The sequence below is a fragment of the Lithobates pipiens genome, unplaced genomic scaffold (genome assembly GCF_037356315.1).
Source record: "Lithobates pipiens isolate NorthernLeopardFrog02 unplaced genomic scaffold, aLitPip1_a1.2 Scaffold_3, whole genome shotgun sequence".
Taxonomy (NCBI): domain Eukaryota; kingdom Metazoa; phylum Chordata; class Amphibia; order Anura; family Ranidae; genus Lithobates; species Lithobates pipiens.
The window spans coordinates 281,101,324-281,125,669 of NW_027507790.1; the positions used below are offsets into that span (position 1 = coordinate 281,101,324).

Sequence of the window (24,346 nt, forward strand, 5' to 3'; positions counted from 1 at the left end):
GAAATGAAGCATCCTTCGAAAAATTCGCTCGTGTGTGTGCTACTCCGACGGACTAAAACCGACGCTAGGGCAGCTATTGGCTACTGTCTATGAACTTCCTACGTCGAATCCAGTCGTACGTCATCACGTTCGACTCCGTCGGAGTTTGGTGTGATGGTGTGTGGTCAAGTCCGTTCGGTCGAAAAGTCCGCCAGAACTCCGGCGGAACTCCGCTAGAACTCCGTCGGAAGTCTGTCAGACTTAATCCCTCTCGTGTGTACGGGGCATAAGAAGCATTCTCTGACAGTCAGTGTTCTTTTTTTCCTGTGAGTCTCACTAGTGTACCAGTAAATTTAGAGGCCAATATGTCCAATCGAAGGTACATCAGTGAAGAGGCGTACACGTTTCTGAGCATAACAGATAAGAGTGAAGAGGAACTCACCCATCTGACAGATTCAGGCTCAGAATACAAACCAGTAGACAGCAGCGGCACCCTGACAGATAGCTCTGAAGACGGAGTTGTGGTCCCTGCCAAGGTCAGGAGTACCCAACCCCGCTCTTCTGCTGCTGTTGAGGTGCAAGAACTGCAGGTCTCTAATATGGAGCAGAGAGCCAGTACTCGTGCTGCTCATCCTTCTGGTCAACTTGCAAGCACCATCGGCCTAGTACGCCCTGGTCGTACATCCAGAACGTGGTGAAGTTCAAGCTGGTGAGGTGGCAAGCACAACTAGTGTCCCGCAGCCACCAAGAAGACAAAGACAGGCCAGTGAAGCCCATAGTGCCCTTCCTGTAGCATTTCCCAATCAGAATTGTGAGCCTATCTCTTATGCAGCACCCATACTTCCCCCATTCACTGGCCAACCCAGAATTCAGGTGGAAACAGTTTTACGTCACTTGATTTGTATTCGCTGTTTTTCATGGAAGATCTCTATAGATCTATTGTGGACCAAAGCAATTTGTATGCTGGTCAATTCATCACCGCTAATCCCCAGTTGACTCTTGCCAGAGATTGGAAACTTATTATGGTCTCAAAATTTAGGACCTTACTGGGCCTATCCCTCCTCATGAGCATAACTAAAAAAAGTGAGTTGCAGTCATATTGGTCCACTGACCCAATATACCTGAGTTCTCTGCTTCCATGACCAGGACATGATACAAACGTGATCTTTCGGTTCATGTATTTCAATGACAATGAACGCTATTGTCCTCAGTGTGACCCTGAATATGATAGGCTCTACACAATTCAGCCCCTCATAACCACTTCAACCAACAGTTTACAGCCTTGTTTATTCCCGATCAAGTTGTCTGCGTTGATGAGTCCCTGATTTTGTTTTCTGGCCGCTTGTCATTCAAACAGTATCTTCCTAGCAAGCGTGCAAGACATGGGGTCAAGATGTATAAGATCTGTGGCAGGGCAACAGGCTATACATATAGCTTTCTGGTTTACAAGGGAAGAGATAGTTACGTAGAGCCGAAGAACTACATAGGGAGCACTTTTAAGATAGTGTGGGACTTGGTGTCACCCTTATTAGGAAAGGGGTACCACTTGTATGTGGACAATTATTACACAAGCGTGCCACTTTTTATTCACTTGTTTGTTCACGGAATTGGCACATGTGGCACCGTGTTCTCTAATTGCCGGGGCTTACCCCAGTGGCTTGTAGATTCCCGTCTTAGGATGGGGCAGAGAGCCTGCTTGAGATGTAATATTTTGCTTGCTGTGAACCGAAGAATCCCCCCTCTGTCCACGAATATAACCTTAATATGGGAGGGGTGGATGCATGAGATGCATTTCCGTGTGTCCTCCCTGGTACCCTTACCAAAAGAAATCCCCAAAGAAGATGTTGTGTCTGTAGAAAGTGCGGATATAGGCATGACACCTGCTATTATTGTCTCTCCTGTCCTGACAAACCTGGTCTTTGCATCTGTGACTGTTTTGAATGCTACCACACACTAGTGGAGTATTAGCATAGGGCACAGCATTGCACAGTCCTAGGCACACTTACACAGTGTCTCGAAAGATGAGATGGCCATCACATTTTGAGAGACCCTAATTTGGAATGTTTACAGTTTATATAAGTGCAGAAAAAAAACGTTGTTTTATTGTTAACCATCATTTGCTTAGCAGGTACACCATTCAGCTGCAGCACAGGTTTATTTATTCTGACAGCAACAGTGTTTTCTCCCACAACATGTAAAGCCGTGACTCCAGCGGAGGTGATTTCACCACCACAGTTAAAAAAAAGAGCATATATACCGAAGCATGGGTGGAGGAGTGATATTCTCCTAACATTAGGGGAAGATCGCCCCATGCTTCGGCATATATTTTTTAGGCACAGATTGCATTAAAAAATTTGTTTTATTGAGTTAATGTTTTATCGTTACCATTGTTAGATTTTCAGGTACGCCATTCAGTTGCAGCACTGATTTATTTATCTTGACAGCAACAGCATTTGCTTTCGCGATACGAAAATCTGTGACTCCAGTGCTGTAGGAGGTGATTTCACCACCACAGTTAAAAAAAAATGGTGCATGTATCCCCCTCATTATAAGTGGATGGATGAAGAGCGGTATTCCAATAGCATACCCACTGATCAATCTCTTTTTTTCGTTCAGCCCACAGGCTGCATGAAAAAAAGAACATTACAATATATGCCCAACAAGGACCAGCAACTTACTGGCATGTTGCTGGACTTTGAGTGGTTCTACCAGAATGATCCCTGCAGGTTTAGGTATCATCTTGGTATCGATGGTATGGTATGGATAGAGTGTTTCATGACCGCCTAATTGTCATTCAAAGTGTGACAGCGCTGAGAGACGAAAATTGGTCTGGGCAAGAAGAGAGTTAACCACTTGCCGACCAGCGCACGACGATGTACGTCGACAGAATGGCACGGGCAGGCAAATGGGCGTACATGAACGTCCCTTTAAATTTGCCGCCCTGCCATCGGGAGCGCGCCGGCGGCGGCGCGCTTCCGCGCTGGTCGGGACCCCGTATGTCCGGTCGCGGGACCCGCGGACTCGATCACCGCGGGCATCCCCGCGATCGTCTCACGGAGCGGCCGAATGTTGTAAACAACATTTCTCCATACCCGAGTACCTATCTGTGGCCCATCAGAGTACCCGAGTACCTGTCATCAGGCCATCAGTGTACCCGAGTACCTGTCACCAGGCCATCAGAGAATCCAAGTACCTGTCACCAGGCCATCAGAGTACCTGTTACCAGGCCATCAGAGTACCTGAGTACCTGTCCCAGCCCATCAGAGTACCCGAGTACCTGTCACCAGCCCATCAGAGTACCCAGGTACCTGTCACCAAGCCATCAGTGTACCCCAGTACCTGTCACCAGGCCATCAGAGAATCCAAGTACCTGTCACCAGGCCATCAGAGTACCTGTCACCAGGCCATCAGAGTACCCGAGTACCTGTCACCAGCCCATCAGAGTACCCAAGTACCTATTTTCAGCCATTGCCTCATAGAATATACGTTGGGGTATTTGCTTTCCCAAATTGGGGTCATTTTGTGAGTAATTCCACTGTCCTGGTGCTCCTGGACCATCAAAAGTGTCCTAGAATGCCTGAAGGTACTACTTCAATGTTTGGCCTCTGTATGTGACCAGGCTGTGTAAAAGTCCTACACATGTGGCATCACCATACTCGGGGAAGAGTAGCAGAATGTATTTTGGGGTATAATTTGTTGTATGCATATGCTGTGTGTGAGAAATAACCTGGGGTGTTATTTTTGCTAAATACATGCTATTTGTTAGAAATATCTTATAAATGGACAACTTTGTGTAAAAAAAAAAAAAATGCGGTTTAATTTTTTTCCCACATTTTTCAAAAACTTCTGGAAAAAAATGAACCGTTCAAAAGACTAATTTTGCCTCACAGATGATACATTGGGGTGTTTGCTTTCCAAAATGGGGTCATTTTGTGGGCAATTCCATTGTCCTGGTGCTCCAGGGCCTTCAAAAGTGTAATAGGTGGTTGAGAAATGAGATGCGTCATTTTTGCTCGTAGAACGCCTGATGGTGCTACATCAATGTTGGTCCTCTGTATGTGACCAGGCTGTGTAAAAGTCTCACACATGTGGTATCGCCATACTCAGGAAGAGTAGCAGAATGTATTTTGGGGTGAAATTTGTTGTATGCATATGCTGTGTGTGAGAAATAACCTGATAACATGACAATTTTGTAAAAAAAAAAAAAAATATATAAGAAAAATAAATAAAATCTTAATTTTGCAAAGAATTGTGGGAAAAAATTACAACTTAAAAAAACTCACCATGCTACTTACTTAATACCTTGGAATGTCTACTTTCTAAAAAGGGGTCATTTGGGGGGTATTTGTACTTTCCTGACTTGTTAGTGTCTCAAGAAATGAGGTACACCTGATGTACTGAAGGCCTGATCAGATGTGATCAATTTTCAGTGATTGGTACCATAGTTTGTAGACTCTATAACTTTCACAAAGACCAAATAATATATACTAATGTGGGTTATTTTTACCAAAGATATGTAGCAGTATAAATTTTGGCCAAAATTTATGAAGAAAAATTACTAATTAGCAAAATTTTATGACAGAAACAAAGAAAAAGGCATTTTTTTCACAAATTGTACGTTTTATTTTATTTATAGCACAAAAAATAAAAAACCCACTAGTGATTAAATACCACTAAAAGAAAGCTCTATTTCTGTGGAAAAAAGGACACAAGTTTCATATGAGTACAGTGTTGCATGACTGAGTAATTGTCATTCAAACTGTGAGAGCGCTGAAAGCTGAAAATTGGTCTGGACAGGAAGGAGGTGTAAGTGCCCTGTATTGAGGTGGTTAAAAGCGACTACTTAAAGAAGCTGTAAAGCAATTGTTTTCTTACAGCTCCTGATTGTTGAGCTAATATTCTGGGCACTAGATCCAAAACACAAGAAAGCAACTCAAAGAACCAACTAAAGAGGCATGGTGGGATAGAGCCACCTGGGTGGGTCTCTCATGCAAGCAATTGAGTCACTAAAGTCACTAAAAGTGGTGGGGCTGAGTGGACTGTGAGGATAGCGATCACCGAATAATGTCCCCGAGTTGCAATGTTTTGTGCACCTGAATTATTCAAAGTTCTGTTAATTCTGATCTGTACTCATTCTACAAAAGTAAGACTAGACAAAAATTCCACCTACTGTACTGAGCCATCTATTGGAAACACCATATTACATACATAATATATTGCAGTGATCACTTACCTGTGTATACCGATATAGACTAAGTAACTGAGCCAGTGCATTATTTGAATAGAATTCATTGTTACCAATAAAACCAACCACTTCTCCGTGTCCCTTACAGTAATAGTTATGAGCATTTTTTTCTCCAGACAATATCTTTGTGGCATATCCCAAAATATTACTTGGGTCATTACAATTATCAAATATATGATAGCCCAGGGTAATATTGGGCAGAAGATCGGGGTCCTTGTTAATCCTGTTGATAGCTGAGATCATCACCAAGATGTTTTTATACTCTCCAAAGTCCAACCTGCAGGATATTGAGAGGATTAAATTGAAACAAAATGGTTACTTATGAGATTACAGTTTAGCCACATCCCACAAAACACACACAAGAATGTTTTTAAAACAATAATGATTTAAATTTAGTGTTTACTATATTTTTATTGACAGTTTTTAGGACAGAATAGACATTTTATGAGGCGTAATACAAGTTTTATATTCCAGGGCTACTGCAGTATAAGTGGCACAATAAGGTACGGATATAGTAATGCAGTTAACAAGTAAGATAACACAACACTTGGGGATTCGTTTGTTAGAGGAATCAAGTGTTGTCAAGAAATATGCCTCTGAAGTAGAGAAATGGGAAAGAATAGAAATGATATGAAAATATAAAATTGATAGAGTCACTAAAGTATAGACATCCTGGTCTGAAAAGTCCATAATGAGGTCTCAATAGGTACAGTATTGTGAGAACTAGTACTAACGGGGATGTCACGTGGCTAAGGAAACATATACTCAGCTGTAATGTCAGACAAAAATACGTAGGGAAAAGAGGTCAGTTTAATACCTTCTTTTCAAAGTGGCTGAAGAAGACCAGTAAAGAACCCACACCGCACATTTGTCACATGCTCCAAAGGTACCAGACAAGGCTGCCCGCTTTGGCCGCTGCTATTCGTTCTCTCCCTAGAACCCCTCTTACGACGCCTTAGGGCTAATGCCAACATTAAAGGAATTGATGTCTTGGGATGAATGCACAAAATAACAGCGTTTGCAGATGCCATATTTTTTTTGTCCGGACCACACCTTACCATTCCCAACTTACTCAGTGACTTTGCCGATTATAAAGTACTGTCCAATTTACAAATTAACTAAATCCTACGCCTTAAATATTTAACTACCAACCTCCAATATATCCAAATCCAAATGCCCCTTTACATGGCAGACGCAATTCATTACGTATCTCGAAATACAACTCCCTAGACATCTGAAAGACTTATTTAGACTGAATTACTTATCTATACTGAAAGACATTCAACATGATCTCCATACTTACTGTAGCACAAAGGGACTTTTTCTTGGTTCTGTAGGGCTGCCATAATAAAGATTAATATCCTTCCCTGCATTCTCTTTGTTCTACAAATCACCATTCAATTTTCCAAAACCTTCTGCCTAGTCTATAGAAAAGCCTGTACATGCTTTATATGGGGACACATACATCCTAGAATCATCTATGATCTACTAACATTTTGCAAGCTAAAAGTTGACATAGGCTTACCAGACATTCTCCAATGTTACCTAGCTTCACTTAATGAGAATAGCAGACTGAAACCTACATAAAAAAAAGGAAAGCCTGAGTTCAAATAGAAGATGCTGGCCTGCCAATTCCACTACAACCCCTGGCTCCCATCAAGACAAACACCTACAGAACCCAAAGAATACCCTACGATAGGCCCATCCCTTCACTTCTATTATCTTGCATGTAAAAATGTAGACTTAACAACCTTTCCAGGGCCACTTGACTTCACACCTGGCCTTTCACCATACTTTCGTAGTGAAATATGGCCACATGAACAGGTACAGGCAGAACACTTTTTCCAGAGAGGCAATCTTCGCTCTGATGAATCACTGCAGACTAAAATGCACAATTCCTACTTCCTTCCTTAGTTGTACGCTAAGGCATTTTTTTAAATACCTAAAAACCTCCCCAGACTGTTCCTGTGACAACACACCATTTGAGGCTTTCTATTCCAGAACCACTCCACAGCACCATATATAGTAATCTCTTTACTTCCTTCTCATTACACATTTTTAAATAAAGACCAGTTGACTTTGTCAAAAATGGGAGAACCAACTGGGTCTTTTCCTCAATGACGAGGAATGGGAAAGACTTCTAACAAGTACTCACAAAGGCTCAATAAATGTGACAACACAAGAAAAAGGCTCCAAAATATTTACAGGCTGGTATCGGACATCCACCCAACTTCAAAAACTCTCACCCACATATTCTTCATTATGCTGGAGATACGGAACCAATCCAGGGTCTCTGCTACATATTTGGTGGTCCTGTTCAAAATACAAATCTTTTGAAAAGCAGTACATGAAACTATAACAAAAATAACAACATACACCTTGGATTTCACTCCTGCACAATATTTACTTCACCATTCATCTCTTCAAAAAGCCACATATCACTATAAGCCCCTGTACACACGGTTGGACATTCTGCCAACCAAATCTGTTGGATTTTGTCCGTCTGATTTTGTCTGTCGGATCTTGTCCGAAACTGTTGCATACACACGGTCGGACTAAGTTGTCGAAAAATCCAATCATTCAGAACTTGATGACGTAATTTAGTTACGATGGGACTACGTTCAGGCTAGTAGCCAATAGCTTTGATGTAGGAATTTGATCTGAGCATGCGTGGCACTTGGTCCGATCAAAATTCTCTACACATGATCGGAGTATGTCCGATCGAACCAGTTGGTCGGAAAATATTTTCAACATGTTGGAAAATTGGGTCAGACGGATATTCCGATGGAATCAGTCTGATGCATACCACACACAGTCAGATTATCCGACAACACGGTCCGATAGGACACATTCCGACGGATTCTCCGCCCGTGTGTACAAGGGCTAAGTCTCTTGCCTTACACCTCGTAAATGTGGCAAGACACTGCATTCCTTTACAATGGGGCACCCCTACTTCACCAGCAATTACAGACTGGTACCGGTACATCTGCGTAAACAGCGGATGTGGAAGAGCTGATAAGCATCGCAAAAGACAACACTTCCAAATGTACCTGCATATGGGCATGCTGGTTTCATTTTCAAGAATTCTTGAACCCATAACCATAATAAATGAAATTGGATAATGTCTGGATAGTATCCCCACTGAATTAGGTTGCCAGAGAGGTGTGGAGTGTTTTTACCCACTCTTCTGACAAATTATTCTATCCTCAGGCCTCCTATATGTCTTTATATGCTTCTTTTATACCTCATAATCCAAAACACACATTTATGATTACAATCCATACTAGTTATTACTCCATGATTTATCTCCCTTATAATTTTCCAGTATTTTTCCAACCTGCATAGAGTCCAATTCCCCTCTTGCTTCCATTTATCCCCCACTCAAACTTCTCCCTCTCCCATCCCAGTCCATATCCCTCCTCCTGTGCCACCCATCTGCTTATCTGCCTCCCCTCCCCACACACCCACTTACCTCTTGAGGTTATACCATCCTGTGAGAGAGTCTAAAGGATACTATCTCTATAGTTTATTCTCAATAAACAGTAATTCTGTTTACTCAAGTTCCTTTTTTGACAAGACCATAAGTTAACCATTGTTATAGGCAAAATCAAATTTGTTATGCTGAATGTGCTTCTTTTAAACTGTAATATGTTCAAGTGCACTTAATAAATATTTACGTTATCATACATTAATATGTTTTCCTTACATTATGAAGTATTTACATTCCCATCTACCTTCTTACTGTTCATTTTGTACCTACCATATGACTCCAATCCAATGGTATATTGTTTTCCTATATCAAATCACATTAAAATATTTTAAAAAAAAGAAAAATGTGTCACATGTATCTATGTCAGAACCTAAAAGCTCCTCCATCCTCACAATATCATTTACCAAGTGTACCCAGCTTGTCAGGGAGAAGTTTTCCAGAAAGATGGTATCAGTTGTCTACCTATGGTATCAGTTTTCACTCTAGCAAGGGAACTATTGGCAATAGCATTAGATCATCACTAGATGTTCAGAGGTTCCAGTGGGAGGAGAAAACAGCTTTATATGCAGATGATGTCCTCCTATTTTTGAGGGACACTCAATCCTTGCTTATTAACGTAATGGGTATATTTGGTGACTTTGGAAGGGTTTCTGGCCTGACCATTAATTGGGATAAATCAGTATTGTTATCTGTGGATCCATTAGAGCAGTGATTCTCAACCATGGTTCCATGGAACCCTAGGGTTCCTCCAGAGGTTGATAGGGGTTCATTCAGCATTGGGAAATCTCTGCCTCTCAGATAAGTTCCCACTGACACCATTGATCTTTTTAGCTATCTGTAAGGAGGTAATTCTTCCCAATGATCACAAGTGTAAGGACCATTCTTCCCACTGACCATCACACTAATGTATCATGAGTTGTAGATTTGTAATTTTTAGCAGGGGTTCCCCCAAGTCCAGAGAACTATTTCAAGGGTTCCTCTGTGTTGAAAAGGTTGAGAAAGGCTGCGTTAGAGGAACCTTTACTGGCTAGTCTTCTTCAGATGGAGATGGCTAATAAAATGAAATATCTAGGGATATATATAACAGGAGATTAGTGTGCTGTCCCCAAATAGAATGCCTTAAGCTATAAAAAAAAAAACATACATTCAATGTATACAATCAAAATAAGAATCAGTATACCTGTGTTTGTGTTATCAACCAATGGTGTGAAATATCTGTGATGCTGAACGATTCAATGACATAGACAATTCCTATAAAGTGCAAAGTGTCATAAAGTAATAAAATAAAATAACATGACTATTAAAGTGACATGTTTAAAATCAACTAATGACAATCTCCGTGTAAGAAACCATGAAATCAGATTGAGACAGAAGTACAATTAAATCACACTTGTTTAATAATAACAGTAAATAGAACAAATGTAGTCAAAACATAGCCAGATTTCAGGAACCCAGAATGGATAGTCAGACAAGCCAGAAGTCAGGGAGCCGGAGATGAGCGTAGTAGAACAGTAAGCAGGATCTGGAGCCAGAAGGGATGTCAGCAAAGCAAGTCTTTAAACAGGAATGCAGGAGAGCGTATCTGTGATATTGACTAAGGTGAAGGGAGAGATCCTCTGGGCTGGACGGCTTAAGTAGGTACGACTGACGAGCAGGATCAACAACAGGTGAGTAACTGTGGAGAGATAGGAGCTGGCAATTAGCCGACAGCTGAGCGGCCATCTCAGAGAAGGAAGGGCTGAGCCCAGCTCTGACACTCCATAATCAAACTTATTGTCTCATATATGTAAACAAAAATCAAGCTGTGAAAGATGGTACAAAGTCCAAATACAATCCCTGAACATGCAAAAACAAAAATAAGAAGAAAGTGCTCCGTGCTGAATATAGTAGTGTCCATTTAGAGAGCTTCACCACTCTTCCACATCTGTTCTCATATGGATACGACTAAGGCTATTGCCGAAACGCATCAGTTTGTTTTACTGTCACTCTGATGTACCAATAAACGACACTTCAAGGATTACAGTGTTGCCGGATCTTCTTACTACTGTTGCATTGGAGTGTGTTGGGACACATTGAGCCTCGGCACCTGTGAGTGGACCCGGTGTATGGATTGAGTTGTTCCTGCAGAGAGCGCTGTTACTTTTCTTCTTTTCCATGTTCATATGAATAGACAGGCTGCTTAGCAGAACCGCTGATCCCTGAGGGATCAAAAGGGCTCTATGATAAACTCCCCAAGGAAGCCAGAACTCCTGATTGATTATATATATATTTTGAATTAAACTCAACATATCATTTAATCAGAAGGCTGGCTTGGAGGGGTGGCACTGATGAGCACTGATAAGTGGCACTGATGAGCAATGATAGGCAGCACTGGTGGGCACTGATCAAGAGGCACTGATTGGCAGCACTGATGGGCACTGATAGGTGGCATTGGTGGGCACTGATTAGCAGCACTAAAGGGTCTTAGTTTTACCGACCACAATGCACTGTGCCACTGCAAAGTGCACTGGAAGCCCTGACTGACTGAAGAAATGAAAGCTAATATCATTTAATCAAAGGTTGTTTTCATTTTATAAAAAAATATATAATAAATAAAGCATTTTGAGGGTTCCGTACAAGAATACATACCAGTTCAGTTTACAATAAAAAATAACTGAAGAAAACATTATTGACCACTACCTGAAATACATGTCAATAATTACCCTAGACTAATAGAGAGTATTGAGTATATACACTCATTAAAATTGTATAAAACCGATATAATAACTAATATAAAAAAAACAATGGCAGGATCAGCATTATATATCTCAATTTAATAGAGTCCGAGGACTAATACAATTTATTATGATGGGTGTTAAACGCTCTCCTGTGGGGGCAATTAGCCCCTACCCATTGAGTAAATCCTCCATAAATAAAAAAATAAAAATAAAAATGCTATAACAGGCCCAATGAAAATGACTAAAATGAACATAAATAAAATAAATGGGAAGCAAAAAATAAATGATGCATAATATTCAAGCCATCTATTCTTTTTCTAAAAATAAGCCTTGATGTACACAAAATCTGCCGTAAAATAGAAAAAGGAGAAAGGGAAAAGACACTTGCATGGAATTCAACTATTGTTAATAAAGGAATTGATGTCCTACGCTATAAAAAGCCCCAGTGGACAAAAGTATTTGAGGTAAAAAATCCATTGGGTTTCTCTGTGGGAGAATTGTCTCTTCATATTACTCCCACGCCAATGGGGCGTGTATTTTTCTTTAGTGATAACTTCCAACTTAGAGGGGTCCATATGGTGACACCGAGAGAAATGCTGGGACACACTATGTCCCCCAAAACACCCAAAATTGTTAATAAAGGAGTTGATGTCCTACTCTATAATAAGTCCCAGTGGATGAAAGGATTTGAGATAAAAAATCCATTGGGTTTCTCTGCAGGAGATTTGTCTCTTCGTATTACTCCCATGCCATTGCCACTTTAGTGATAACCTCCAACTTGAGGGGGTCCATATTTTGACACCGAGAGAAATACTGGGACACACTATGTCCCCTAAAACACCCAAAATTGTTAAGAAAGGAGTTGATGTCCTACTCTATAAGTCCCAGTGGATGAAAGGATTTGAGCTAAAAAATCCATTGGGTTTCTCTGTGGGAGATTTGTCTCTTCGTATTACTCCCACACCAATGGGGCGTGTATTTTTCTTTAGTGATAACCTCCAACTTGGAGGAGTCCTTATGGTGACACCGAGAGAAATGCTGGGACACACTATGTCCCCCAAAACACCCAAAATTGTTAATAAAGGAGTTGATGTCCTACTCTATAATAAGTCCCAGTGGATGAAAGGATTTGAGATAAAACATTTATTGGGTTTCTCTGCAGGAGATTTGCCTCTTTATATTATTCCTGCACCAATGGGATGTGTATTTTTCTATAGTTATAAACTCCAACTTGGAGGAGTCATAATGGTGGCACCATGAGAAATGCTGGGACACACTATGGGGTTTATTTACTAAAGGCAAATCCACTTTGCACTACAAGTGCACTTGGAAGTACAGTTGTTGTAGATCTGAGAAGGATATTCAAGGAAAATAAAAAACAGCATTTTTGCTTGTACATGATTGGATGATTAAATTAGCAGAGATTCCCCTCATTTCAGATCTTCCCCTCAGATCTAAACCAACTGCCCTTCTAAGTGCACTTGTAGTGCAAAGTGGATTTGCCCTTAGTAAATCATCCCCTATGTATCCCAAAACCTTTCCTGATATTGGCCAGGTGTTCTCTAACCCATGCCATCAATGTCTGTGTAGTCTCCCCACATATTGGAGACTACAGTGGCAAGTTATGAGAAAAACCACCCCTCTAGAATGGCACATGATGAAATCCTTGATGGTATATTCCTTGGACGTGACACTTGAAGTGAACTTAGAAGTCCTTACAGTTCTAGCGTTAAGACAGTTGTTACACCTCCTACAAGGGTGAAACCCAGTTAAATTATCAAACACACTAACCTTGGGTGGTCTTTCTATTACATTCAGGGCCACTAGCTCTCTCAGGGTGCCTGCGCTCCTGAAGATAACTTGACACCTATAATGAAGCACAGGACCTAAAACCTTGTCGCCCTTTAAACTTTTCCAATAGTTGGACAGGATCCTGTTTACCTATCTGTGCTGTGCTGTAAGCAGTAAAAGCAGTAAAACCTCTCTCTTTTTTTCCTAGGAACGAGGAGATTCTGTGATTCAGTTAGGAGACAATGGGGCTGATTTACAAAGGGTTTGCGCCATGAGTTGTGGCACACGCCGATGCACAACGGCTGTTTTTGTATTCACAAAGCATTTGTGCCTGTAACACAGCGCAATTCCCCATTTACTATTATCATGCCGGCGCACGGGAGGTGGCGATCGGTGCGCCACTATAGACCTGGCGCACGCATTATTCAACTCAGAATTAAAAGAAGCTGGAAGTGCCAATATTATGGGGGTGATATGTCTGCTGTGCCTGCAAATACACTTGGAACTGCGCAAGGTAAATTTATGAATTGCGCATGCGCAAGCGGCATTTGGGCACGTTTAAGTGCTCTGGTTCACTTCTCTGGCAAAATCTTAGTAAATGTCAAGCCACATAGATTCATTTACATAAGTCGAACAGGCGCACCTCTCAACTTGATTTTTTTGGGCGCTGGTTCACTTCTATGGTTTTTTTTTAAGGCTATTTGCACACAGGTCATGTTACCATAAAGAAAAAAAAAATTAAGAAAAAAAATTAAGAAAAAAAATTAAGAAAAAAAAATGTGTGGGGGTCCCCCGAAATTCCATACCAGGCCCTTTAGGTCTGGTATGGATTTTAAGGGGAACCCCATGCCCAAAAAAATGGCATGGGGGTCCCCCTCAAAATCCATACCAGACCCTTCAGGTCTAGCATGGATTTTAAGGGGAACCCTGTGCCAAAAAAAATAAATGGCGTAGGGGTCCCCCTCAAAATCCATTACAATGATAAGAGACAGTTTTTGACAATTCCTTTATTAACCACTTTCAGACCGGACCAATTTGCTGTTCAAAGACCAGACCACTTTTTGCGATTCGGCACTGCGTCGCTTTAACTGACAATTGCGCGGTCGTGCGACGTGGCTCCCAAACAAAATTGACGTCCTTTTTTTCCCACAAATAGAGCTTTCTTTTGGTGGTATTTGTTCACCCCTGCGGTTTTTATTTTTTGCGCTATAAACAAAAATAGAGCGACGATTTTGAAAAAAACGCATTATTTTTTACTTTTTGTTATAATAAATATCCCCCAAAAATATATAAAAAAAATTTTTTTTCCCTCAATTTAGGCCGATACGTATTCTTCTACATATTTTTGGTAAAAAAAATCGCAATAAGCGATTATTGATTGGTTTGCGCAAAAGTTATAGCGTTTACAATATAGGGATAGTTTTATAGCATTTTTATTAATAATTTTTTATTATTTTTTTTTTTACTAGTAATGGCGGCGATCAGTGATTTTTATTGTGACTGCGACATTATGACAGACACATCGGGCATTTTTGACACATTTTTGGGACCATTGTCATTTATACAGTAATCACTGCTATATAAATGCAGTGATTCCTGTGTAAATGACACTGGCAGTGAAAGGGTTAACCAGTGGGTGGCAGTGTAGGGGTTAAGTGTTCCTAGGGGCGTGCTACTAACTGTGGGGGGGTTGGGCTTTCATTTAGTGTACACTGATCTCTGCTCCAATCACATAGAGCAGAGATCAGCGTCACTAGTTGCTAGGCAGAATAGAGAAATGTTGTTTACACAGCATTTCCTCTATTCGGCCGCTCCATGAGACGATTGCGGGGATGTCCGCGGCGATCGAGTCCGCGGGTTCCGCGACCGGACTCACGGGGGTCCCGACCAGCGCGGGAGCGCGCCGCCGGTGGCGCTCTCCCGATGGCAGGGCGGCATCGAAAATTGGACGTACCTGTACACCAATATGCCTGCCCGTGCCATTCTGTCGACGTACATCGTCGTGCGCTGGTCGGGAAGTGGTTAAAGTCTTCTTCTTTCATCATCTTTCTTCTGGTCTTCTTCCTTCTTCTTTCCTTCATCCTTCAGTTTCTTCCCCAATCTTATTCTTCCTCCATCTTCTTCTTCCTCCGATCCTCTTCTTCTTGCTCAGGTGTTCTCGTCCGGCATCTTCCTCCATGGCGTCTCTTCTTCCTTTCTTCATTCTTGGGCCACTCCGCACAATGGGAGGCTCCCGCTGTGTGGCGCTTCTCTTCTTCTGACACTTATATAACGGAACCCTGCGTCAGAGGGGGCGGGGTAACCGGGTGGCCCCACCCTCCGTTATATAAGAACTGTCAGAAGAAGAGAAGCGTCACACAGCCTCCCATTGCCCGGACCGGCCTGAGAAGGAAGGGAGGAAGAAGAGACGCCATGGAGGAAGATGTTGGACAAGAACACCGGAGCAAGAGGCAGAGGATTGGAGGAAGAAGAAGATGGAGGAAGAAGAAGATGGAGGAATAAACCGAAAGATGAAGGAAAGAAGAAGGAAGAAGACCAGAAGAAAGAAGATGAAAGAAGAAAACTTTAATAAAGGAATTGTAAAAAACTGTCTCTTGTCATTTTTAACACTTTTAACCCTCACAACCACCGGCCAGGGTTGTAGGGATGAGGCCCTTGTCCTCATCAACATGGGGACAAGGTGCTTTGGTACCCCAAAGCAAGCTCCCAATGTTGAGGGCATGTGGCCTTGTATGGTTTAGGAGGGGGTCGCTCTCTCGCCTCCCCCTCTTTTTCTGCAGCCTGCCAGGTTGCGTGCTCGGATAAGGGTCTGGTATGAATTTTGGGGGGGGGGGGCCCACGACATTTTTTTTTGGGCGTGGGGTTCCCCTTAATATCCATACCAGACCAGTCATTGAAAAAAACATCAGGGGATTCCCCCACAGTCTATTACAGGTCCTTTAGGTCTGGTATGAATATTAAGGGGAAGCCAAAAACAAAATTTAAAAAAGAAAAAATTGTGTGGGGGTCCCCCCAAATTCCATACCAGGCCCTTCAGGTCTGGTATTGATATTAAGGGGAACCCTGTGCCAAAATGTAAAAAAAAATGGCGTGGGGGTCCCCCCAAAAATCCATCCTAGTCCCTTATCTGAGCATGCAACCTGGCAGGCCACAGGAAAAGAGCGGGGGTGCCCCCCCGCCTGAACCATACCAGGCACATGCCCTCAACATGGGGAGGGTGCTTTAGGGTAGCCCCCCAAAGCGCCTTGTCCCCATGTTGATGGGGAGAAGGGCCTCATTCCCACAACCCTTGCCCAGTGGTTGTGGGGGTCTGTGGGCGAGGGGCTTATCAGAATCTGGAAGCCCCCTTTATTAAGGACACCCCAAGATCCCGGCCTCCTCCTGTGTGAAATGGTAACGGGGTACAAATTGTACCCCTACCATTTACCAAAAAAGTGTGAAAATTGTAAAAATGACATGACACGGCTTGGGACAAGTCCTTTATTAAAGAATAAAAAAAAATGTCCCACAAAGTCTTCTTCTTCTTCTCTTGCTTCACTGATGGACCAAAAAAGAAAAAAAGAAAAAAAAATGACCATCCCGCCTCCATGGGAGGCTCCAGCTGTATGACGTGTCTGCGTTTTGACAGTTCTTTTATAACTGAGAACACTGTGATGTTCCCGGTTGACCCCACCGCCCTCTGATGCACAAGGACTTCCCTATGGCTTTCCCGGGGCGTCAGAGGGGGCGGGGCCACTCATTTACATAACTGGTGGCCCCGCCCCCTCTGAAGTTATAGGGAAGTCCCCATGCGTCAGAGGAGAACAGATACACTCTGGAAGCGGTGAGTTGGTAGAAACCACTGAGGGCGGTGGGAGGGGGTGTGTCCCCTCTCGCCGCCCGCAAGAATGATCAAGTGGTGGAACAGCCGCTATAATAAGTCTTGTGGTGTAGGGAATCTCTGGATGAAAAAGCCGATATATGGTTTATGCCTGTAGCTGCACGCATCATTCAGATATACCCACTCCAAGTTAATGACTTCATATGACGGTCGGCAGGCGGGATTGTGCATTTGTTTTGTACCATCTGAAAATCACGAATCAATGCTCACCAAACTTCTACTAACACGAAATTAGCAGAAGGGACTCAAAGGGTAGCGCATGAGAAATTAACTTCCTCTTTATACTTTCATAATACGTCACTACCAGGGCTGGTGCTACCATTAGGAAAGCTAGGCAGCTGCCTAGGGCGCACTGCTGCCTACGGCGCCCGGCCACTGGTGTTCCTACTCTCTAATCTCTGCATCAAGCAGCTAAGTCTCAGCATCAGCAGCCAGCTGCCACTCCGATCGCACATAGTGTCAGAGGCACAACGGTAGCGGAGGACTGTGTCCGTGTCTTAATGAATGAAAGCAAGCAAACATTCATTGTTGGGGGCTGGTAGGCTGCATTGAGGGGTGCTGGTAGGCTGCATTTGGTGGACACTGGTGAGTCTGCATTTGATGGGCTCTGGTGAGGCTGCATTTGATGGGCTCTGGTGAGGCTGCATTGGATGGGCGCTGGTGAGGCAGCATTACTGGGTGCTGGTCAGGCTGTATTTAATGGGCACTGGTGAGGCTGCATTTGATGACTGTTGGTAAGGCTGCATTTGATGGGTGCTTGTGGGCTGCATTTGGTGGGCGTTGGGGAGGCTGCATTTGATGGGAGCTGGTGAGGTTACATTTGATGGGCGCTGGTGGGCTGCATTTGATGGGCACTGGTGAGGCTGAATTTGATGGGTGCTGGTGAGGCTGCATTTGATGGGCGCTGGTGAGGCTGCATTACTGGGTGCTGGTCAGGCTGTATTTGATGGGCACTGGTGAGGCTGAATTTGATGGGCATTGGTGAGGCTGAATTTGATGGGCGTTGGTGAGGCTGCATTTGAAGGGTGCTGGTGGGCTGCATTTAATTGGCTTTGGTGAGGCTGCATTTGATGGGAGCTGGTGAGGCTGCATTTGATGGGCGCGCCATTAAAAATCTGGGGTATACATGGGCAGGGCAAAGGGGGTGGAGCCAGGAAGAGCGGAAAAATTTGGTTTCGCCTAGGGTGTCAAAAATCATTGCATCAGCCCCGGTCATTACATTCGAGTTTGTCAAACGACAATTTGCGGATAGTTAGTATGTTAGACAAAATCCTGCACACGCCCTTTTGACACAAATCAGGCGCTCGGTCGTCCAACAATCGAACCGTGTGTACGAGGCCTTAGTGTATCCAGGTGGATTGTTTTTTTTTTTTTTCAAGATTAATTAGACTTAGCTTGGTAAATGGTAACTGTTATCTCCTGCTTATTATCATTTTATTGTCATAGGAATACCGACCTAAAATAATTAAAAATAAATAAAAAAATTGCTGTATATTTCTTGCGATCACCATAACTTACCACCGCCCTCATGATCACAGCGATACCACATAATAATTAAAACATGCGGAAAAAAAGAGACGAAAAACCTAGCTAACATCCACATATTAGACAGTGAGCAACCTAGATAAAAGAAACAAACTCAAAGTTAGACTGACCCCCTAGTGTATTCATAAAATAGCCCATTTCAAGGTGGGCATAGAAATAGTGTTCGCCATCTGGTTGTGAGTCCACCTGTAAAAGAAGACTTTATTATAACATTCTCAGTTCAGTCTTTTCCCCAGAAAGCAAAAAAAAGAAAAAGAAAAAAAAGAGGAACAATGAAAGCAGGAGAAATAAGCATGTTGTGAGTGGGCAACTGTAAGACAATGTGAGTGCAGGCCCAGACGCTAACCAGGTTCCATCTAAGCGATATAGTCTACATTTTGCTCGGAAACCGGAAAAACCTGAATAAGGGCCTTAAAGAACCCCCTGGGGGGGCATACCTTTTGGGGCAAACTTGTTTTACCCAGACTTGGATGAGGGTAGCGAGCGTTTTCTGGGTGTAGTTTCAAGCTGCAAACAAGGTGTAAGCTGGCGGAGTGAGATCATTGGAAAAGATGATGGTGGAACAGTTGGAACATCAGAGAGTCGGCGAAGAGGAGGAACAACAAAAAAATAAAAATAAATAAATAAATAAAAAAGGGGGTCTTGGGGCTTCTACAAGATAAATGTTTCAGGTAGTTTCAGCGTGCAGGAGACGATGGACTGCGGTTTAGGTGTCCATGAGATCTGGCCTGTCGATTCGGTCTCGTCTTCTAGGCGGGGAGATGCATGGGCTTCCGTGTTATGCTCCCCTTCCATGATGCGGCGCTGATGGGGACCTTCGTCTGCAGTCTCTGTTTCTCTGCGCTCTGGGAGTCGAGTTGTTTGTTACTTCGATCCATGTATCGTGAATCTGGAAGGAGTTGTACCAGTCCGGTACCTCTGTTACAGGGAGGTTGAGCGATTCACAGAATGAATGCAAGTCGTCAGGAGTGCGTAGAAGCGCTGTGTGACCTCTCCATGTTGCGGACAAGCAGAATGGAAACTTCCATCTATAGGGAATGCCTCTGGTCCGGAGTTGGTCCACCAGTGGGCGAAGGGCCCTGCGTTGCTGTAGGGTAATGTTGGAGAGGTCTTGGTACAATTTGATTTTGTGACCGTTGAAAAGCACCCTGTTCTTTTCTCTGGCTTTTTTAAGGATAGCTTCCTTTAGTGGGAAATTTACCAAGCAACAGACAATGTCTCTTGGTGGGTCAGTGTCTCTTCCTCTCGGTCTGAGAGCACGGTGAATTCTTTCAAAGTCAATTGGGGAGTCAGGGGGTCTCTCCAGCAGGTCATTAAAAATTGACGTTGCCGTTTGCATTACAGGGGTTTGGTCTGTTGTCTCGGGGACCCCACGGATTCTGATGTTGTGTCGTCTTCCTCTATTGTCGAGGTCTTCAATATGGCGTTGCATCTCTATAAGGTGGCAAAGGTGGTTGTCAGAGGATCTTTGTATTTGCTTCAGGGCATCAGAATGACGTGATGTAGTTTGTTCAGCTGCTCCAATTCTTGCTGCCATGTGCTGGATGTCAGATTTCAGATCTGTAATGGCTGCTGACAGTGTAGCTTTAATATCTAGAGCTACAGCCTGAAGATCTGCAAGGCTTAGGGCCTGTGTGGCTGGGGCAGCTTGGGGGGATACAGCCTGGGTTAGTGGGGGGAAGCTGTCTTTGTTTAGGCCCAGCGGACCGTTCGCGCCGCCCGCCGCACCTCCGGAGGTGCCGAGCGGGGAGGATGGCATAGGCGAGGCCGCGGCTTTGAGGCCTTCCCCGTGTGCCGGGCGAAACATCGCCGGTATACTGGTATGAGGAGACTGACCTGCATCAACAGTCTCCTTGGATCCCGGAGCGTTTCGATCCCCCTTCCCCATGGTCGGATGGCGGCGGATTGGCCCAGAAAGATGCGTATTAGCTCCCTGTACGCCGGAGGAAAGGGCTCAGGCGTCCATCTCTGTCCCCGGTTAGGCCACGGTTAGGTCTCTTTTTTTCCTCATGATAACATACAAGAGCCCCAAGGCTCTAATTATCTTAGGTTTGTCTCTCTCATGGTCTCTAGGGACTGGGTTATCCCAATACCAGCCATATTTAAAGGTCTCTTTTAGTCTGGCTCGACCCCCATTCCACTAAGGTTATTGAGGTAAACTGTATTTTTTGTTCTTCCTTCTTCTCTACCATTATATACATAAAGTTTAAGTTGTGTGCTTGATTTCAACTTTTGTTTGTTACCAGTCAGAAGCTCCTGTAAGGGGTATAACCCCTTCTCTCTTTTGCTACAGCTTCTGTTAACTGGGCGAGTGGAGAACCCCGCTAGTGCACATCCCCCATGGATCTGAGTAAGACCTATCCTAACTATCCTGCTCGATTTATAGACACAACCCTTCTGCTAACTGGGATCAGCACTAGTCTCCAAATCCACTGACACAATTATTTGTTGTTAATTCCGGGCTCCGAGCCCGGTGTTGCCTGGCGGGATTCTCGGTTCGTCCTACTCCTTCTTTGTGCAAGGTTAAAGGTATTGTTATTACTATTATTGTTATTAAGATTGTTGTTTAGAAGATTCCTTTACTACACACTACTACCAAGCAACATATTTACTCAAGCCCTCCAGAGGGTGAAAGGGTCTCATCCCCCTGACGCATTGCCTCATAACACATACACAAGATCCTCACTTAATTTGTTTTCGATGGTCATTATAAAGAGATATGCATATCCACGGTCCAAGGTTGATCACTTATTCACACTTCTTCTCATCGCAACATAGGCTTGGCTGGCTCTGATCACATTACGCGATGCTGCCGCGCTACCCCCCTTCCACCTCCATGCATCACAACCCTGTCCCGTTTTAAATTTCCATGCGCACTTGAGCTCCCTGGGCGCCGATCCCTCTTACCTTATCTCAAACACCTTACTTTGTGTTACAACATCTGACACTTGCTTGTCCCCCCTTTTGGTCATTGAACCCACACAAGGAGTGATCTCCTATATCGCTCCTTGACCCTACCGGCATATACATATAGGTTGGCTTAGCTGGTCTAATCCTTCCTCCGGTATCTGTTCTACCTACCTGTTTTAGGTAATCCCTTCATCCCCCCTCAATATCCCAACTAAAAGAACCAAGTTCCTTTCTGAGTTTCACAAATACAGAGCCAACATAGTATGTATCCAAGAGACTCATTTCAAATCTAACAATGTTCCAAAATTCTCGGATGGACGTTTCCCCACTGTTTTCCACTCCACTAATCCCGAGGGGAAGACAAAAGGAGTATCCATTCTCATCTCGAAACACACTCCACTGCAGATACAAGATACAATGGTTGACCCGGGGGGAAGATACGTCTTCCTTAAGGGAGAGGTGTCATCACGCCCGATCACGATTGCCAACATTTACGCCCCCAATACGAAACAGGTAGTTTTTTTTCGTAAGATCAAAGACCTTCTAACAAATTTTGCTTCCGGTATTCTTATACTGGGAGGAGACTTCAATGTTCCCCTCAACCCCATTGCCGACACCTCGAATGGCTCTTCGAGCATTCCCTTCAGGGCTCTTAAACAAATTAAATTACAGCTGCAGTTGCTAACGCTACACAACACGTGGAGAACTCTCAACCCTCAATCTAGAGATTATACTTACTTTTCAACAATCCATCAAAAATATTCCAGAATCGACTACTTTTACATCACACAATCAGACCTACCACTCCTGACGAACACAACTATTGAGCCAATGACTTTATCTGACCACCACCCAATTACACTAACTTTGACTTTCCCGGAAAAAATCACTAAAACCAAAACTTGGAGAATGAACACCACTGTACTTAAAGACCCTATAGATATCCTCCGCTTCAGAGACATACTCACCGACTATTTTACTCGTAATGACACTGACGATACCTCCAACGTCATTCAATGGGAAGCCCACAAAAGTGTCATCAGAGGCAAATTTATTAGGAAACTGACCCAACTCAAAAAAGAAAAACAAGCTAGAATCAAATCCCTAGTAGATCACATACACAAACTAGAACTTCTACATAAAAAAACTATGGCTGTCTCCGCGTTTGAGGAGTTGACTAAAGCTAGAGACTCACTTGCCGACGAACTGAATCTAAAGGCCAAAAGGCAATATATATTACGTCATAAAATATACTACGAACAAGGCAATAAAAGTGGCAAACTTCTTGCAAGAGCGGTTCAGAGTAAGAAAGCCGCTTCCACCATACACCAAATAAAAGACAACAAAGGAAAGTCGTATTCCTCGAATGAGGAGATAGCCAACCAATTTGAGCAGTACTACCAATCACTTTATAATATCCCTCCCAATCCCAAGTTTCCCCCAAACTCAGAGGCTAGAACTAAACTCATTCAAGAGTATTTAGACAAACACAGTCCCCCGAAAATAGCACACAATATCGCTCTGGAACTCGAATCTCCCATTTATGGAGAAGAATTTGATAGAGCTTTAAAGGACATGAAAATTGGCAAAGCCCCGGGTCCAGATGGTCTCCCACTTCAATATTACAAAACTTTTCTCGACATTCTTAAACCCAGGTTCTTGAAAACTTTCCAATCACTCCATTCCGAACGAAACCCCCCCAAACAGGTCCTGGAAGCGCACATAGCAGTCATTCCCAAAGAAGGAAAAGACCCAACCCTCGTCACGAACTACCGCCCAATTTCTTTAATAAACGTAGACATTAAAATTTATGCCAAAATCCTCGCCAATAGAATATTACCCTTACTCCCATCACTAATCTCCCTTGACCAAGTGGGATTCATCCCGGGTAGGGAGGGCCGGGACAATACCATTAAGGCCCTGAACATAAACAATTGGCTGACTTCCAAAAAGAAACAGGGATTCTTCCTCTCTCTCGACGCCGAGAAGGCGTTCGACAGAGTGGCCTAGGACTTTATTGATGCAGTCCTTAAAAACATCGGCTTACTGCCTAAGATGAGAGCATACATCTCTGCACTATACTCAAATCCTACTGCTCGCGTTCGCACCAACGGCCACCTGTCGAACGCCTTCACCCTTAAAAATGGGACGCGTCAAGGTTGTCCCTTGTCCCCGCTTCTATTCGTTCTCACCCTAGAACCGCTTCTTAATAAAATCAGAGCCAACCCGGACATAAAAGGCATAGAAATAAAAGACCATTCCTATAAAATCGCTGCTTTCGCAGATGACATGCTACTCTTCCTATCGCAACCCCTTATTTCACTGCCTAATATAATTCAAGAACTTGAGGCGTTCCAATCAATATCCAATTTAAAAATTAACCACTCCAAATCGGTAGCACTAAACATATCCTTACCCTCCAATGATGTGGAACTATGTAAGAAAAATTTCCCATTCACGTGGTCTCCTAAACATATTACCTATCTTGGGATAGAAATACCCTCAAATCTAACTGACCTTTTCAAACTCAATTTTCTACCCTTACTAAAAGACTCACAAGAGGACCTTATAAGATGGAACTCCCTCAATATTTCGTGGTTTGGTAGGGCCTCTTTGATAAAAATGACTATTCTTCCCAGATTCCTTTACGCTATGCAAACGATCCCTATCAGATTACCTTCTTCTTTCTTTGCCGCCTTTCGCAAAGCATGTACCACCTTTATTTGGAGGAGTAAACCTCCTAGAATCAAATACACAAGATTAACTCTCCCAAAAAATAAAGGTGGAAT

General features: G+C 43.3%; 1 protein-coding gene across 1 annotated transcript in view; it reads right to left on the bottom strand.

Annotated features, from left to right (window-relative positions):
• Positions 1-24,346, bottom strand: part of LOC143941292 (vomeronasal type-2 receptor 26-like) — a 152,529-nt gene that overhangs the window by 49,461 nt on the left and 78,722 nt on the right. The window contains exons 2-4 of the mRNA XM_077463327.1: positions 7,471-7,537; positions 7,204-7,364; positions 5,213-5,501 (exon numbers count right to left, since the gene is read on the bottom strand). Coding sequence (XP_077319453.1) covers positions 5,213-5,501; positions 7,204-7,364; positions 7,471-7,537 — 517 coding nt within the window. The remainder of the gene's footprint in view (positions 1-5,212; positions 5,502-7,203; positions 7,365-7,470; positions 7,538-24,346) is intronic.